Source organism: Nannobrachium achirus (assembly GCF_963921795.1).
Source record: "Nannobrachium achirus genome assembly, chromosome: 10".
Classification (NCBI taxonomy): Eukaryota; Metazoa; Chordata; class Actinopteri; order Myctophiformes; family Myctophidae; genus Nannobrachium; species Nannobrachium achirus.
The window spans coordinates 38,213,511-38,233,565 of NC_137819.1; the positions used below are offsets into that span (position 1 = coordinate 38,213,511).

At 44.1% G+C, this 20,055-nt stretch overlaps 1 protein-coding gene across 1 annotated transcript in view; it reads right to left on the bottom strand.

Moving 5' to 3' along the window:
- Nucleotides 1–7,899: 7,899 nt before the first annotated feature.
- The window catches only part of LOC308293025 (protein MTSS 1-like), a gene marked incomplete at both ends in the record, with an annotated part of 99,137 nt that continues 86,981 nt past the window's right edge, over nucleotides 7,900–20,055 (bottom strand). Inside the window, 5 exons of the mRNA XM_080735455.1 lie at nucleotides 7,900–8,579; nucleotides 9,638–9,797; nucleotides 10,425–10,592; nucleotides 12,023–12,172; nucleotides 18,310–18,532. Coding sequence (XP_080591581.1) covers nucleotides 7,900–8,579; nucleotides 9,638–9,797; nucleotides 10,425–10,592; nucleotides 12,023–12,172; nucleotides 18,310–18,532 — 1,381 coding nt within the window. The remainder of the gene's footprint in view (nucleotides 8,580–9,637; nucleotides 9,798–10,424; nucleotides 10,593–12,022; nucleotides 12,173–18,309; nucleotides 18,533–20,055) is intronic.

Below are 20,055 nucleotides of genomic sequence, written 5' to 3' on the forward strand. Positions count from 1 at the left end.
CCGTGGAAAATGGCGCCTAATGATGTCATTGTTACGGCCCGGCCTAGGGGAGCCTAGGCCGAAACAAACAAGTGGACTCCCTCCTTCCCAGTCCCAAAACAACGACATCAACACCAGTTTAAAAGTCCAAACTACAGTGGTTTATTACACAAAGTTTAACACATGGATGCATTAGCTCAGGGTGGGCCCCTGTACATAAAACTCATGCTCAAAACTAAAACCCTATGCTTACCTGTAAAACAGAACAGAAAGAGCGTTCTTACCCAACTGAACTAACAGGAACAAATGGAAACAAAACAGAAGGTCACCCACCCCTACCATACCAAAAACATGGATGCGTTACCTTAGGGTGGGCCCCTGTACATAAAACTCATGCTCAAGTCAAAACTAAACTAAAACCCTATGCTTACCTGTAACCCAAACAGAAAGAAAGAGTTCTTACTTAACTGAACTAACACAAACAAATGGAAACAAAACAACAGAAAGGCCACCCACCCCTACCATATCAAAGGCTGTAAACTAACCCATGTTATAAACTCTAAAACAAACTACAAAGCTAAAACCACTGGCAACACATGACTGGTGTTTTGAGGCTGACTAGAAGGAAGACATCTGAGTGTCTGGTGGCAGCCATCTTTATAGACACCAGCCTGGTGAGACAAGCCATTGAAGCCAATCACCAGCAGTAGCTCCACCTGTTAATTAACCATTCACTCATCATTCACACCAGCTGGTATTCACTCAGTCACTCCTCACCACTCACTCACACACAAAATGAGGGGGAAAGGACAGTGCAACACAGAAACCCACATAATATGACCCTGGGTCATAACAGTCATCAATAAATATTGTGTGGGAACTTAAGTTCAAATAAGAAGACAGGTAAGCAACAGAATAGGAAGCACCATAGATGACAGGGAAGCACCATGACTGAAACTTCAAAATGAAATGACCAAAAAAAGCCATTTCACCAGGTCTTCAAGGTGCTAAAGGACCAGTCGCTTGACGATCTATTCATGACATGCTATCCAGAGCAACTGGCATGTCACTCCATTTTGGGTCCTGGGACAATGCAGGAGGTTTACCAGATTTGAAGCACCTTTCCATGCTTCAGGGAGAGAGGTTGAAGAGGTCAGTTGGCGCACACCATCTGTTCTCAGGGCCCAGGGTTGATGTTGCCCGGACCCGCCGCCTCCCTCATGGCCAGCTGACACCTCACTTGGTTGGTGTGGATCAGGGATGGAAAGCCGCTGACCCCACCGGCAACCGACTCGGCCGCTGAAGCAGATGGGGGTCATCTGTCATCAGTTGATGCCACTGCTGCTGCTACCACAGTGGGGACGTCACCTGGCCCTGCTGCTGGTGCCCTCGCTGCCCGACATCCCGCGTCCACGGATGTCATACCCAGGGGCGTCACAAGGGGTAGGAAAGTGGGACTGAGTCACTAGGGCCCAAGGTGTTGGAGGGGCCTTAATTATTTTATACTTTAGCTATTGAAAAATAGCAGATATACAAGCTCACAGTGCGGCACCGAGTGCCGCGCTGCGAGCTTGTAGATCTGCTATTTTTGAAAAGTCGTGAAAATGTGTGCAAATCTTTGAATATATGTATTTTTTAAGCGAACATTAGTAACTCAAATTTTGCTTCTGGGGGGTCCCTGGAACTAAATATTTTGAGATGGGGGTCCGTGGCCAAATACATACCATTTTGGGGGTCCTGCACATGAAAAGGTTTGAGCTCCACTGACATCGAGACAGAAGGATTTGAAATATTCAAAGATTGTCATGGTTTTTAAAAAATAGCAGATCTACAAGCTCGCAGCGCGGCACTCGGTGCCGTGCTGTGAGCTTGTATATCTGCTATTTTTCAATAGTTAAAACACAGGGGCCCCACAGTGAATCCTTGGACCCAGGGCCTAGAATTCGGTGCGACACCCCTGGTCATACCTCACTGTACAACCACCCGTTCCAAAGGATCTGACAGTAGTAGTAGTAGCCTTACTAGCATTATGACAATTGTTTTTTAGTGACATGGTTTGATGACAAAAGAACATGCTCTATACGACTATAAGCTGGTCCCAGGGTCCATCTACAATGTAAAATGAAATGACAGTATACTGTCTATCTACAGTATGTAAGTGAAACAAACGCACACATTTACTTCATTAGACACATTTTATGCTACATCTTTATTTTTAGCTGAAACAACGGGTACATAGAAAATAGGAGACGGTCAGATTTCAGGACCTCAACAATAAAGCATACAAGAGTATCAAGTGCCAGAGGTAAAGAAAGAGGTCAGCTCAGTCCAACAACATAGGTTCTATATCCTGGTTAGCAAGACTCCTATAGGCAAGGTATACTGGGGATATTTCAGAAGGATCTTCAATTACTTCAGACTTGTGTTTGAACACTTTTTAAAACTGGCATACTACTAATACTACTACAAAATGTCTAATTTCCCAGTGGAGACAAAAAAATAAAAACAGATTTGGTGTGGTAGGTTGAGAAGTTAATACTGCGTTTCCTGTTATTATCAATTGGTTTTCCTCTGCTATTATTTATACAACATTATTATTAACCACTTGAACCCGCATTGGGAAGCATTCAGCAAAAAATGTTCATCAACAAACTCACAATACGTGCCACTGTGGTGTTTGAGCTTCTAGATCAGCCATTTTATTTCTGGAGATTTGGAGTAGAAATAATGGGCAAAGTTAGCACAGACCCCTGGGGGTAATATTTGGGGTTAAGTGGTTCAATTAACGTGGATGGATGTTTCCCTGGGCTTCTTGTCTTTGCAGGTCTTTAATGGCCTTCATTTAAATTAAATCCTGAGTGTTTAATTTAAATGAGAAAGTGTAAGAATGGACCCAGGGTCCATTTTTTATAATTTCCAAGTAAATGTTCTTGTGACTGCTTGTGATTTAGATACCACATTGTTGCCCACACAATACAATTCACTCCTAACTGCTCTGTTGCATCCTAATGTAAAACAGAGATAGGTATTTACAGTATGAGCTGTAGCTACTATACATTCAGGTAGGGGTGCCGTTTAGCTTTTAGTGGTCATAATCTTGTCTTATAAAATCCTTGCCTATACACAAGTCCCTTCATTGCCCTGCAGTGCAAAAAGTAACCAATGTCAGACTGGGACAACTTAAGATAGGCCTATTTAAGCTCAAAGAGTTTCATTTCAAAATGTGATATCCATCATTTGGGGGGGAAATTGATAATAAAATAATTTCTGGGTAGAAAATGAAGAACTACTGAATATATTGTATTAGATACATTAACAACCGTGCTTATAAAATAATATTGGGAAAGAATGTTATCTGCATTTTTTGAAAATGTTTACAATGAACATTACAGTATCTATGTTCTGTCTTTGCTTAAATGGATACGTGGTGTTTTGGAATGAAACCCTGGTATAATAGAGAACAGGAGGGGGGTCAAATCAAGTGTCTGAGGAGAACACAGCACCGTCAGTCTTTTTTTCTTTTTATGTTTTTTTTTATCAAACCAAGATTTAAAACATCAAACCTAGATAACCTTCATAACCATTTAGCATACAGAAAATTTGGCAACTCGTCTCAACATCAAAAGCTTTAGTCAGGAGAATAATTATAAAATAAACCCAAATCAAAACACACCAACAGCAGCCATTACTTACAGCTCCGGGACAAAATGGCCTTCCTAACACACACACACACTGGGGTTGGATGAGTGATTTGGGGGTTGAGCTCGCAATCTGGATCACCTGCTTTTTACCTTCAAATAACCTTCCAAATAAGAATTGGGAGAATCAGTTAAATTGACATTTTTATGCATTCATCTTCTCAGGGAGACCTGCAATGAAGGTGTTCATAATGCCTTGCTCAGGCACACTGCAGCAGGACAAATGGCTGTTAGGCCCGAGCTATTTTTGGTGCGTGACACTGATGTGCAACTACTGCAAATTACTGTATAAATCACCCTATAACTCACCCCGTAAACCCTATATACAGTATCAGGCGTTACGAGTGTTATAGCTGTAACCAGACTAGGCCGCATTTGCCAAAGTCGTTATATACAGTATTATACCCGTTTACTGCCGGAAATCACTCACTATAACAACCCCAGTGATTGGATCGGGACCACCCAGACTATTGAGAGTATACACACACAGAGTCATACCTCGTCGTAGGTTTTTGAACATTCAGCGTCATATGCATGTTATCGCATCAGCTACACGCGAGTTCCGAAAAACCTATGTGTTTGGGAATAAGGGAAGGGGCAGGGGGGCAGTATAAAACCCAACAGGCTTCAGTCGTCATTATACAGGTGTGTCAAACTGCCGGACGCTGAATTAGAATGGATTGATCACTGTGAGGAGTCGTCCAGCAGACATTCTACAATACATTGTAGTTTGATAAGGAGAAGAGAAGTTCCATTTGGGGGACGTAAATAACTTCAGTAAACATTTAATACTAAACCCTTTGAACAGAGTGGGGGAATAAAAATAAAAACGAACATAAAAAACAAAGACATGCATTTTATATCAGAGTTGCTTAAGGATTTGTGAATTGAAATGTTGAATGCCCGGCAGAAAAGATGGGGGAAGTTGAAACCTTTCTCCTACTTAATAATACCACAAATAAATGCATAACGATGCATAAAAACCTTTTAAAAATGAAAAAAGGAGGAGAAATGAACCGAAAAAATAAATACATTAAGGAGTCAAGGACTATATATTAGTATCAAAATGGGAGTTCTAAATTGTTATTCCAGCTCAGCAACCAGGTAACACAAGTCAACTAGTCTTGCTATCCATCCCATATTGAAATACAAGCCATTTTCAGTTTGCAAAATAATGTGCTCTTGTTACACATTAAGAGTTGTCCCAAAATTACACATTCACCGCTTAGAATTTCACACACATCCGGTCTGTCATACAAGCATTGAAATGACATTTTAAATGCTTATACGGCACACTGGCTCCTGTGTATTTTAGAGCTACTCAGTGATGTACAGTGACTTAGAAATAGAGCTCTTCACTTGAACATCACAAACAGTACACATACAGTACAGTACTTACTACAGTATGTGCTGCAAGCCTCTGTAACATACAGACTTTAATTTGTCCTACATACACACAGTACATTTTGGCAGTCGCGTCTGCTTGCAATAAGCACAGTTTAGGACTTATTCTTAATTTGCGCTCGGTTGAACGGTTGGTGTTGTTGCACGCAGAAAATAGCAGATCTGCAAGCCGCACAAAGTATTGTGAGCTTGTAGACCTGCCGTCTTCGGCGTGAGACACTGTTTAAACAGAGCATAGATTAAGCACACATTAGAACATTATATGACTAGAAATCATTCCAAACAAATATCGTTAAGATGCTGTATATACTGTACTTGCTAGATTATCCAGTTATTTAGGTGTATATTTCAATAGAGATATACTTAATCTAGAATATCATGTACATTCCTAAGTATTGGGACAGTGAACTAAATGAATGTTCTGACTGTTGACTTCATAATGTATTAAAAAGTGTACAGATTGTCAATTTTGGATTTGTGGGTCTTATTCTGCTTATGTCAAACCATATCAAACAATAACAAAGACATTTGGACTCCTGGCTGAATGACACACAAAACAATTTGGTGCAGTCTGATGAGTGGTCAGTAACATCGCACGATGAAAGACAAGCGTTTTTACTGAAAGGAACTGTTTTCCCCCAAAAAAACTGATATATTGTATATGCTTTTAGAAATGAAGCATTTATCCAAGTTACTGTCCCAACACTTTAGCTTTTGAACTAATGCAATTAGATCTTAATAAGGTCCACAGGAACCTACCTACAATATATGCAGTCTACCATCACTGGACATGCATCACTATGGTAGTTCAATTCACTAATCCACATTAGTAGTAGTAGTAACAAGTAATCTGTAGCGACAACCACTACCATGGACTAGAAGTATATCTGAAGGGTTTTAGTTGATCATTTTTGGGTGATGTTTTAGCAACATGTCACTGATGATGGTACGGTATGAGATGGGAGGGAACAAGTCATTAGGGAACCAGGAAGACTGCAAGTTAAGGTGAAAGGAAATCTGAAGAATCACAATGGGTCATAAGAACTGATATTAATTATAATAATTAGGTTAATTACTTTCCCAAGCACAAAGAGAATCATACGTGCTCTGGTGCTTTCCAAATACACGTTGGCATTAGAAGTGGTGGTTTCTCACCTTCAGGTTGCCCGTAATGAGGTTGAAGCCTGCAGTTTTATATTGTATAGCTAATATCAAAGCTAATGGTGCCAACAGTCAACGCTTAATAACCAATAGTTTTGAGTAGCCAATCATCTTTGTGTATTCACACCAATAGTTTATCCAATCATCTTCATGTTATCGATATGTGGGTTGATCTATTTCACTCTTGAACGTGTAGCCAATGAACTTTGTGTTCCCACACCAACAGGCAAGTTGATCTCCCAGGTTGAAGGCTTCCTAGTTCCTCAACAGAATCCCTGTTCCTCCTTTGTCTACCGTTCATAATGGTACTGTAGGTTATTAGTAGATCATTAAAGGTCTGTGGATTCTCTTATTATGCTAATCCAGGAGGCACAAGGATTATTATACTGGGGTAAACTCCTTTAGGGCATGCAGGCTTAACTATGTGGTTTTAAATGCCGTAGAAAAGTCTTTGCTGCTATAGAAAGGGTCACGGGACGCTCTCTAAAACATTACACAACATAGTAATTAGATACTTCCTAAGTTAATTCTTTCCCCAATCTCCATTTTCCTTCAGTCTCTCTCATCTTTTCCATTCTTTCATTGTCCTTGAAATATCCTCTCTTTGAAATACCCTATACGGTATAGTATGTTTTCACAGAAAAAAAGAAAGAAAAAGATTCAGCATAGACTGAACAAAATAAAAAGTTATTTAAGTAAAATTCAGCGCTAAGGCTTTTGGCACCTTTCCTGAAAACGAGAGAATGGGGGGTAGGGGTATAAGAGGAGAGCTGTGACAACAAAACATACAAACGCATCAAGATATAAATATGTACATACAAATAAAGATCTTTTGAAAATACTCATTCCTTCTCCTCTGTCCAGCCCCCTCATATCATTTTTCCCCTCATATCTTCCCCACTTTCATAAACGACACTGAAACATGTAGTCATATGTTGATCTAAACATAATCTGCTACAACAATATTCTTGTGCAGGTGTCCTTCCGTTGGCAACAGCATTTACACTTCAGTCTTGTTCCTTTTGCTCGTTCGCTTGGCTGAAGTTGCCTTGAAGAACGGAGCAGGGGTCTTGAGTTTAACCGTAAAAGAGGTATTTCATGTTGGAGCTTCATGAATTGTCAACCTCAACCAAGAAAATCCTTTCCTGAAAACGAGAGAATGGGCTGGAGGGCTGTGACAACAAACCGTCATGAATAGTCAACCTCCATTTTCTTGTGACATTTAACCTGGATCATTTAAAATAAAGTCTTTTGTAAAATGCTTTGTAGGATTATTTCTTGGTCCCCATAGAACAGAAACCAAAAGCAATATGACAGCAGAAATAAATCTGCATGGGCAGCCAGGACAAACCAATACCCTTATCTATATCTATAGCTTTTTTTTCTAAAACTACACTGGCGTGTTGTGTGCACTAAAGTTATTGTTGTTGTTTGTTTGTTTTTTTTACCCCAAAATGAAATACCACTTCAACCATCAATGACAAGATATGAAATCTGACCCCTGATCAGCATCTTGAGTCAACTTCTCCCTTGACCATTCGCAGCTATTTTGTAGTGGCCATTTTATGTCTGTACTTCTCATTCACTTCAATCCAATTGGCAAAATTCACGGCTGATGGCGCGGGCCGGGCGACCCAACGGCGCGGCATCACTCGTCTCAGTAGATCCTGGGCGCCGACCGGTCGTTGGACGTGGTCTTCTTGAGCCTAACGCCTCGCCGGATGGCCACCAGAACATCCTCCACCTCGCCTCCGCCGCACTCCATCTCTTCCAGCACCTCTGGCAGAGGCTGACGCTCCCACTCCGTCACCCGACCGCCGGGCTGCGGAGGTGGGGTGGGAGGGTCAGAGCCCCCCCCTCCACCTTGGAGGGTCTGGAGCAGGCCACCATTCTCCCAGGTTGGCGTGGTCGCCTTGGAGAACGGCCCGTTGCCCCCCTGCGGTGAAAGCGGGGTCTGGGGGCTGAACGGGCTCCGCTGACCGGGACCCCCGCCGTCGTTGCCCTCGCTCAGCCCCCAGCCCCCGGGGTGCTCGGGCACCGTGGGCGTCTTGACGGGGATCATCGGGGGCTTGATGGGGATGCCCAGGCCCAGGCTCCCCGGGGGCCGGCGGAGGTTGGGCTTGGACGAGGGCGTGCGCCGGATGGTGGCCGTGCCCGGGGTCACGATGGCGGACGGGTTGGAGGGGACACCGGCGGTGGAGGCGGGCCGCTTGGACTGGAACATGCGGCGGTAGGACTGGCCGATGTCGCTGCCCCTGGGGATGGTGCACGACTTGTCCAGGTCCTGCTGGTCCGTTTCCTGGTCTGCTCCCACCGAGAAGTAGTCACAGTCTGACACTGAGAGGGATTATCAGAACAAGTCATCTTTAATTTAAGAAGTGTGAATTACCTTCAAAAGTTTATTCACATACTGGCAAGTGGCAAAACAATGTCAAAACAGAACAATGGTTCACAGAGTGCTGTACTCACATATTATGGAACATGCTTGAAATAATATTTAACAATTATATCAAAGTTAAGTGAATTGTCTCAGTCTCTTGTATGAGGACTTCTGTGTATTGGAATCTGTTTTTGTCCAGCTGTTGCTTATACCTCACATTGTTGATCAGATTTGTGAGAATAGCAGCCACACATAGAGGCTGTTTGTGTCATCTATTATGTCTCCTCATAACATGTTTTTCTGTCTGGCTGTGTGTGAATGTACAGTGTAGTGTCCTCACAGTTTTATTCCTCTACAGTAGCGTAGCTTGTATGTGTGTCTTTGTGTACAGTAAATACAAAGCAGCACGGTGTGGTGTTCTCTGTGTCTTATGTTGTGAGGATGAGGATATGGTGTCTTCATAACAGCATGGTACGGTGCCTTGAGTACCCATGCATGGATTAAAGCAAAACAAATTCTCATGATGTTTGTGTGATCAAGTCCCAACGTGCGATTTGTGAAACATTACGAAAGGAGCCCACACTCACCTTTGCTTTCATATGAAATGTCCCAGACTATTAAGATTTTATGGAAGATGCTTCTGAACATATTGCTAGTTTGAACATTCAAATGCTCTAATCTTAAAATAATGACAGAAAAATGCGACACATTGAGAGCTTGTAGATGTAGGCTATTTTTGCTGCACAACATGCTCCTATACATTTAGCCCGGTGCTTCGGTAAGGCCTCTGGGTGTTTTTTTATATTTTATATAAAAAGCCGGACTACTTCGGGATCGGCACCCCGAACGATAAAAAGGCCGAAATAAAGCCGAACTAGTTCGGGATCGGCACAGTAAGAGTTAAACAAGACATCGTTTGGGTTCAAAATACCAAAACATCTTAAAAGAATTAAGAAAGAATATCGTCCTGAAACTTATATATGTATAGTAATACAAAGGTGTGTGAGTTCCCCACCTTGTGAGGGTATGGTGTCTTCAGAGCAGCATGGTGTAGTGCTCTGGGTGCTGTAGCCACTAGAGCCCTGCAGAGAGTCTCTGCTGGAGCGCTGCATGTCCAGCTGCAGGCCTCTGGCCAACGCCCTGGCCAGCTCCTCATGGGCCTCACTGTCATCCTGCTGGGGGGCCACACACACACACACACACACACACACACACACACACACACACGTTATACTAGAGGTTGCTGGCCCAGGGCAGGCCTAGCGGTCCGGGCACCTCGGCTCATAATGCAGCCTGAGTTCCCGACCAACTTTGCTGTACGTTACTCCCCGTCTCTTGCTCCTTGTTTCCTCGTCTTCACTTACTCTCTCAATAAAGGCAAAAAGCCCCCAAAACATTTAAAAGAATATACTGGTATATAATTGCGACCGTTAGGTCGCAAGTTACTATGAAAAGCTCCACCGGCTGTCTTTCCCTCCATCAGTCAGTCAGTCAGTCAGTCTGTCTGTCTGTCTGTCTGTCATGTCACGTCATACTTTTGGCTCTACTCTTATTTCCGCCACCATTGCCCCTATCCATGCCAAACTTTGCACACATATCCTTGACTGGAAAACCACAACCTCCGGCCCTGATTTCTCACATGCCCGTTCTAGCGCCACCATGAGGCTGCGTGTATACATGCGACTTGACGGTAGGGAGTATTACTGGTAATACTGGAGGTTGATAGGATGAATGAGGCTTACTGCTCCAGCTCGTGTTCAAACAGATGTAAGGTCTCTGCTGAACACGTCTCATGATCTCACCTTGGGTGTTGTTGCAGAGCAGGAGGCTCTGGCTCTCTGCGGCTCCTCTCCTGGTGTTGTGACATCACTGCCCTGGTGGCTGCTGGGATCTGTAGTTTCCTTCCTGTCTTTGCTCCTCCTCAGTGTGTTGACCATGGGCTGGTCATAGGGGCCAGGCTTTGCCCAGTCCTACATTAGTCATTAAAACATATAAATATATATTTTTTACATTTTAATTAAAATATTAAATTGTATTAATTAGTTTAGTCGATCAGTAGGCAGTGCGGAGATCTCTGATCGTCCGGCTACGGTAAGACTTATGTGAGCCTAGCTAGGAAGACGCAGAGAGCCGTGAATAAAAATGATTGTTAATTGTCAGTTTGGTTTGGCCTTTTGAGAGAGTTCTGATTGTGTTCCACATTGTGACAATGTTTGGACTCAAACCCTATTATACAGTACTTAGTTTACCGGGATCCCCCAGGGCTCTATACGCGCCCTCCTGTTTTCTGCTCTACACTAAATATCTACAAGCTCACAACTTGTACGGTAGATCTGCAATTTGTGTGAAATGTCCACCCCAGAATAGGGACACTGGGGTTCATGTGGTCAGACTAACTTGGCCTACAGGGGAAATGGGTTAAAGTGTCAATAAGACCTAAGATGTAAGATATAAGATGTCTTGTCAGGTGGAGCTCTGTCTGTGGGGACACTGTCTGTCTGTCTGTCTGTCTGTCTGTCTGTCTGTCTGTCTGTCTGTCTGTCTGTCTGTCTGTCTGTCTGTCTGTCTGTCTGTCTGTCTGTCTGACATCTTATATTGTGTTATTGTGTGTATTCTTATTGTTTTTTTGTCCTGCATAGTGCAGTATACTATTGTTCATTATCCCCCGCGGAATCAATAAATGTCTGTCTATCTATCCATCTATCTGTGTGGTTGATGGACATCAAACTAAATGGGAGGAGAAACCTTTCAAATGAAATAAGACATTAGCAGCCTCAAAGCCTTTCTGACCAGGAAGTACAGTGCAGTGGTAACATGGCTGGGTTGGAGCACTGGTTATCAACCTGTGGGTCGAGACCCCCCAGGGGGGTCCCCAAATTATTTTGGGGGGGTCCCCTGATGATAAACTTAATGTGCTCACTGTTCTCACTCAACAGTAAACAAACCAACATAAAGTGTAAGTGTGTAGAGGGTATATGCACATTTCTAAAGTGTCAATTTAAGGACTTCTTAATACCTCTAGCATGACAAATTATACAATGGCCAAATTGTCTAATATTAGAGGCAGAAATTGTGAAAATAGACGATCTACATGCTCACCACGCCTCGCGACGCGAGGCGTGGTGAGCATGTAGATCTGCTATTTTCACAATAGAACCGTGTTATACAAAATGTTTATGCCTCAAGTCTTAGTGCTCGTCAGGGTGGAGGGGTCCCCAGTTCAACTATGATTATTTTGGGGGTCACGGCCTGAAAAGGTTGAGAACCACTGGGTTGGAGGTCAGGGGCAGACCAGAAACCAAGGGAAAGGAAGCCAGGAAAAGATGTCAAAAGGAAAGACACATAAAAGATCAAACAAAAAGACAATGGAGAGGAGTGAGAGTCATGGCGAGGAACAAACCTTCCAGGTGGGCACTTTGGAAGAGGGGACCATTCCGGCCCCCAGGGGGCAGAAGGGCGGGAACTCCCCTAATAGGCTAGAGCCCTGGCGAGACCACGGCCACATGGGAGAGGTGGGCGAATAGGAGGGCGAGGAGAGGGGAGAGGAGGGGGAGGAGGTGAGGGATGGATGGAGGAGATGGTGGCCGTCTGGCGACTGCAGTACCGCTCCATGCAGATAGGGGGCAACGTGGTGGTCGAAACCATTTGACAACTGAATGAGTGAGGGAGGGAGGGAGGGAAGGAGAAATCATAATTCAAAATCAATGACTATGGTTTTGACTCAGTGGTTCCCAAACTGGATCAGCGTTTGCGGCCCACCCGTCTGACCACTCACCACGGCAGCCATTCGCCTGCTGTGTAGTGTTTAGTGGTCTGATAGGTGGGCTGTGTGCATTTTCAGAGCATGTCTATTTTAATGAGCAATCAACCGATTGTGTTCCCGACTTGAATCAATGGAACTAACGTAGTCAAATTTAAGTTCCTAACAAGGTTTTAAAGAAAGAAAGAAAAAAAAAAAGAAATACCAAGACCATTTTGTTTACATACATTTATTTTTGTTATATTATCAAGTGTTTTGTATTGTATAGTGTTTTGCCAATTTATCTGGGGGCCCACTTGCAAAATCGTCCCCGGTTGGGAATCACTGATGACAGACAATGACAAGGGCATGAAAACGTGGATAATTCACGAGTCAATGAAAGGCTGTCTGTTGATGAGATCAATCAACCGACGGATGGTAAGTGTGTGTGTGTGTGTGTGTGTGTGTGTGTGTGTGTGTGTGTGTGTGTGTGTGTGTGTGTGTGGATGTGTGTTCACCTGTTCTACACCAGAGGTGGGGTCGGGCTCAGTGTGTGTGGGTGAGGAAGAGGAGCAGTCCTCATTGACAGTCTGAGTGTTGTTAGTGACGGTTGACGAAGGAGAGACGGCGGGCTGTATACAGCAGAGCCATGCGGCAGCAGCGCGCGCACACACACACACACACACACACACACACACACAAATATACAGACACACAAAAACACAGGGATTTGTACAAGCCCAGACAGGGTACGCCCAGTCAGACATACACGGAAGCACAAACACACACGCAAGCACGCGCACACGCACACACACACACACACACACACACACACACACACAGCATCAGCAGTTTGGATAATGCACAGGGCAGCCAAGAAAATGCCACATTAGTAGAAGTAGATGCACCACATGCACAGAGAGACAGACAGACAGACAGACAGACAGACAGACAGACAGACAGAAAACAGACACAGAGAGAGAGAATCAGAAAGAGCACATTATGGCTGATAATTAAAACACAATTTACAACATAACAATAAAGCACAGCAGAAGCAACAGTGCAAAGCGCAAGAGTTAGCATGATTTGCAAATAAAATGCTAAGCTGCAGCAGCCCCTATACCACTGTAAAGCCGAAAATAACTGAAAAAGCACTTCCGGTCAGCAAGCAACACAATTGTGCGATGTATAAAATTAAGTATGAATTAAGCTTGAGCCTAGAATGGAGATGGCTTGTTCCGTTAAATGAGGCAGAAGCACTTTCAACAAATTGAACGGTACGCAAAGAGCTGTGACTGCAACATTCAAAGGCAAACGTTTATGGGCATTTTTGCAGAATCATGACCAGTAAAAAAAAAAGAAAGAAACTATCAAAACTATGGCAGTGTTCCAAAAGAGATAAAACTGAAAAGACTATTTTTATATTAATTGCCATATTGTGATTTTCATTGATTTCTTTTTTGCAAGTCAGCTTTTAGATCTTGGCAGATTGTAATAAAATAGTTTTATATTAAGAATATAATCTTGATCTAGAACCAATTTTCATTATTGACTTCTTTGAAAAATAGAGAAAATCACATGCTCACAACGTGAGCTAATAGATCTGCTATTATTGTTATTTTCAATATTATAATTTGTTTATAATAGGGGTTAATGTGGTTAAACTTTAGTTCCTTACAGACTACTAAGATAGACTTTAGTTCAGGTTCAGGTTCAGGTTCGGTTTATTAGTCAAATGCGTATCCATACAAGTACAGACAAACAATGAAATGCTTGTGCCAAGAGCACTCTCAGCCTTATTGCACACAAAACAATACGACAACAACAGGTCACCCAGGACAACCCAAAAAACAACAAAACAACCATACAGTGTGACAGTGTACAGTTTAAAAACTGCGTATATTGCACATGACTACCTACGTCTCGCTTCCATCTCTTCGTTAAGCAACCTGATTGCTTGAGCATAAAAACTATTACTGAAACGGGTGGTGTGAGATTTGATGCTCTGGTAACGTTTTTTTGAAGGGAGGAGATAGAACAGGGAATGGGCGGGATGACAGCTGTCCTTTAAGATGTTCTCTGTCTTTTTCTTACAGCGTGTGTTATAGATTGTGTGTAGCTGTGGTAATTCTGTGCCAATGATTTTGGCAGCTCTCTTCACAATTCTCTGTAACTGTTTACTGTCTTGAGCAGTCACGTTACCAAACCACACTGTTATGCATCCTGTCAATACACTTTCTATGGTACAGCGATAGAAATTAACAAGAGCCTTGGTGCTTAGGCCAAATCTCCTGAGGCGCCGCAGAAAGTACAATCGCTGCTGCGCTTTCTTAAGGATACCTTCGCTGTTTTGAGACCATGTGAGTGAGTTTGTTATGTGAACACCCAGGAATTTGAAACTGTCCACTATGTCTACAGGTGAACCATTTATGGTTACGGGACTGTGATTGACTTCAGATTTCCTAAAGTCAACGATGATCTCTTTTGTTTTACTAACATTTAGAGAGAGATTGTTATTCTGGCACCATAGGGTTAGCTCTTCAATTTCCCTCCTATAGGCCCTCTCATCATCGTTGGATATTAGTCCTATAACCGTGGTGTCATCTGCAAATTTGAGAATAGAATTATTTCCACACCTGGCAACACAGTCATAGGTGAACAGACTATACAACAAGGGACTGAGGCAACAGCCCTGGGGCGCTCCAGTCCTGGTCAATATCTTAGATGAATGCTTGTTCCCTATTCGTACAGATTGTGGCCTGCCTGTCAAAAAGTCAAACAGCCAGTTGCAGATACTACTGCCCAGACCAAGACCCCTGAGTTTCAACACAAGCTTAGATGGTACAATCGTGTTAAAGGCAGAGCTATAATCTATGAAGAGTAGTCTGACATAAGAGTTCTTATTCTCCAGATGTTTCAAGGCAATGTGTAGTGCGAGAGAAATAGCATCATCGACTGATCTATTAGCACAGTATGCAAACTGTAATGGATCAGTATTGGCAGGGATAATGTGCGTTATATGTGATATAACCATTTTTTCCAGACACTTCATAAGAACAGAGGTCAAAGCCACAGGGCGATAATCATTAAGACAGGTGACAGGTTTTTTCTTTGCTATGGGTACAATTATGGTTTCCTTGAAACACAACGGTACCACACACAATGACAGGGACATATTGAAAATGTCAGTAAAGACTCCCGAAAGCTGGTCAAAACACAACTTAAGGACACGTGAGGCAATCCCATCAGGACCGGCCGCCTTATGAGTCCCAACGCTTTTAAAAGTTTTACTCACATCTCGTTGTGTCACCTGCAGCTCCACCGCACCGGGTGTACCCCGCACCGGTGTAACTGGGTCCGTGTTGTGAGATTCAAAGCGGGCGAAAAAGTTGTTCAATTCGTCCGGTAGAGAGTCCGAGGTGTTAATAACAGCCGGCTTCGGTTTGTAATCCGTAATCGCCTGCAGCCCTCTCCACATACGCCGTGCGTCACAGCCACTATAGTTGTTCTCCAGTTTGTCCCTATATTGTCTCTTAGCGTCTCTGATCGCCCTCCTCAGGTCGTATCTGGATTTTTTGTACCGTTCCTCGTCCCCAGATTGAAAAGCGGCTCGGCGCTCCCTCAACTTCAGACGAGTATCCTGGTTCATCCACGGCTTCTCGTTGGGATAGGAGCGAACGGTTCGCGCTGGGATGCAATTATCCACACAGAATTTAACATAGCTGGTGACAGTGTCAGCATAGTTATCCAAACTTGTGGCTGAGTCTTTGAAGATGGACCATTCTGTCGATTCAAAGCAGCCCTGGAGTTTAGATACATTATCTGTGGACCAGCACTGTACAGACCTCACCCTGGGTTGTTCGCTCTTCATTCTCTGCTTGTAGGCAGGTAGTAGTAGCACCGCATGGTGGTCAGATCTCCCAAAGTGGGGCCGTTGGACCGCTTTGTAGGCATCCTTGATGGTGGAATAACAGTGATCCAGCGTCCTTACCTTCCTTGTTGGGCACTTAACGTGCTGGTAGAAGTGCGGCAACACCGATTTCAAGTTGCAGTGGTTAAAGTCCCCCGCCACGATTGAAATGGCTTCCGGGTGCTTATTTTCCTGCTTACAAATGACATCGCTTAGCTCGTCCATAGCTTCGGATGCATTCACTTCTGGTGGGATGTATACAGCCGTCAGCAACACACAAGGAAATTCTCTGGGTAGGTAAAACGGTCTGCACCGTAGTGTTAAGTGCTCCAGCACCGACGAGCAGTGGTGTGAGACTATATCCACATTAGTGCACCAAGAGTGTAAGTAACATTTTAGTTACTTACAGACTAAAAAGACAAGTGACTGTTTGTCCCTTTTGCCTTTGGAAGCAGTGCTATTGAGGAACAGAACAGACTGTGTGTGTATTGGATGCACCTTCGGGGTGTCTGTGTCTTGACAGACTCTTTGTTCTGCCTTATTTGCTTGGTGCAGTGGTGAACATTTACAGGAAGGTGAGATCAGGGTTTTTAATGTTACTTTTATAACACCAACTACATACTGTAGTAGTAGTTAAATAGTATAGACTTTTATGCAAGAGGCAAATAAAAAACGTAATCCAAATTACTGATGACACTGAAATGTTTGCATATCTTTCCCTTGAAAGCTTATCAAAGAGCCAGACACATATGTGTCAGGGTGTTAAGAATTTGTAATATAAATATGATAGAAGCAGTCATGATTTATGATTTAAAAAATGATCTAGTCTAGTTTATTATGATCCTATGATAGTTATTACTATGATCTTATGATAGTTACTACTATGATCCTAATCTAGCAGGCCTAATTTGCAGTGTCCGTGTTCTGTGCTCTTGCGGCCCTCCCCGGGGCCCTGACCCAGTGGTTGGCAAACCCCTGTAGGGGACAACAGCGGAGGGAACACAGCTGTCTGTCTCTCTGCTCTAATGACTGCCAGGGTGACTCAGCACACACACACACACACACACACACACACACACACACACACACACACACACACACACACACACACACACACACACACACACACACACACACACAGCTCCTTGCTAATGAGCACACGGTAACATAGCAACCAGGGAGGGTTCTCTCTGACCACATACGTGGAAAGGAAAGTAGGATACAACAGCTAGGATGGTCTGTGTGTGTGTGTGTGTGTGTGTGTGTGTGTGTGTGTGTGTGTGTGTGTGTGTGTGTGTGTGTGTGCGCGTGTGTTCACTTGTGTAGACCTGTGCACCTGTAATCCGCATAGCTTTCTGCGCATGTGTACGTGCAGTTGTTCATGTGTGTCTCACGGGCACTTGTGTGCACATTGTGTTCTTGCATTTAAGAGCATGTGCAACAATGTCTGCGGATGAAATAAAAAACAGATCATTATGGATCCTGGCTGGGAGGAGTAGTTTATAAAATATAGATGAATATACAGTACATAATACATGAGCAGCTACCTGTGCGGTCTAAGCTGATGATGGACCAATATGTCTACATATACTAGTCTATCTGGAGGACTAGTATGTCTACAGGGCTGGCCAACAAGGACAATCAAATATCATGAGTACAACGATATTGACCTTTTTATGACGATATTGTAGGGATGAGTAATTGTTGCATCTCTTGTAGATATTTTAGCTACAGCACCATTGTACAACACAGGGTTAAGTGGTTAATCAGATAAAAAAATTGCCAATCGGCAACATTAAGTGGATTATTGGATCTAAATATCGGTTTCGGTACATTTCTGGTTAATTGCCCAGCTCTATAATATGGTTCATGTGGTGAACAAGTGCAGACAACAAAAACACACCAGCGGTGTTTGCCGACCAAACACACACACACACACACACACACACACACACACACACACACACACACACACACACACACACACACACACACAGAGGGTTTCAGAGGCAGGGAGCAGTCACGGTGCTGGTCGTACCTGCAGGTTTTCGGGGGGCATGGGCGACGGCGACTTGGACTGGTAGGCGTCCTGCGAGATGAAGCCCGAGTCGTGGGAGGAGACGGAGGAGAGGCGGGCGGGGGTCTGCTGGGGGAGGGCCGAGGAGGACGAGGAGGAGGTGCGGTAGCGGAAGTGGGAGGTCGGGGAGTGGCAGTGGGAGCCGCTGGAGCGAGAGTCACTGCTGTTGACGCTGTTCAGACTACTGCAGGACACAGAGAGACACAGAGAGAGAGAGAGTCACTGCTGTTGACGCTGTTCAGACTACTGCAGGACACAGAGAGACACAGAGAGACGCTGTTGTTGACGCTGTTCAGACTACTGCAGGACACAGAGAGACACAGAGAGACGCTGTTGTTGACGCTGTTCAGACTACTGCAGGACACAGAGAGACACAGAGAGACGCTGTTGTTGACGCTGTTCAGACTACTGCAGGACACAGAGAGACAGAGAGACACTGTTCAGACTACTGCAGGACACAGAGAGACACAGAGAGAGAGAGAGTCACTGCTGTTGACGCTGTTCAGACTACTGCAGGACACAGAGAGACACAGAGAGAGAGAGAGTCACTGCTGTTGACGCTGTTCAGACTACTGCAGGACACAGAGAGACACAGAGAGACACTGTTCAGACTACTGCAGGACACAGAGAGACACAGAGAGAGAGAGTCACTGCTGTTGACACTGTTCAGACTACTGCAGGACACAGAGAGAGAGACAGAGAGAGAGAGTCACTGCTGTTGACACTGTTCAGACTACTGCAGGACACAGAGAGACACAGAGAGAGAGTCACTGCTGTTGACGCTGTTCAGACTACTGCAGGACACAGAGAGACACAGAGAGAGAGAGTCAATGCTGTTGACGCTGTTCAGACTACTGCAGGACGCAGAGAGAGACACAGAGAGAGAGAGTCAATGCTGTTGACGCTATTCAGACTACTGCAGGACGCAGAGAGACATAGAGAGAGAGTCACTGCTGTTGACACTGTTCAGACTACTGCAGGACACAGAGAGAGAGACAGAGAGAGAGAGAGTCACTGCTGTTGACACTGTTCAGACTACTGCAGGACACAGAGAGAGACACAGAGAGAGAGTCACTGCTGTTGACGCTGTTCAGACTACTGCAGGACGCAGAGAGACACAGAGAGTCACTGCTGTTGACGCTGTTCAGACTACTGCAGGACGCAGAGAGAGACACAAGTCATGTTTCCATAAACGTATTCGAAAATAGGAAGCGAATTATCAGAAATGCGCATTAAGACAAAGCGAATTTAGCCTGTTTCCCTTTGCGGGTGTCATTCGAATTAGTGGCGGTCGCATGAGCCGACTCAGCTGAACACAGCGAAGCGCTCCCTACCTCCTTGCCCACCACTGGTTCTGTCGGAGGTTGTCTTTGCACAACAGTCTGTAAAGAGCTACAGATGGCAGCCTGGCACGTTATGAAAACGGGAGGAATTTACACACAGTCCGTGTCACTCCGTGTGTAACAACCGGTTTGTTTTGTGGGCTAACGCTATACAATGGACATTAAGCGGCAGGGGAAAGTGTTAACTTAAAGGACGATGGACCAGAACGTCATAATTTATTCACATTGGCTGACCCGTTTCCATTAACTAATGCGCATTTAGTTTATTCGATAAAGCCTCAAAATCCACCTCCTCCAAGCGGATAATGAAAGCTCTCTAAAATACAGATACAGAGTAAAAAAGAAGAACTGTAAGATACAGATA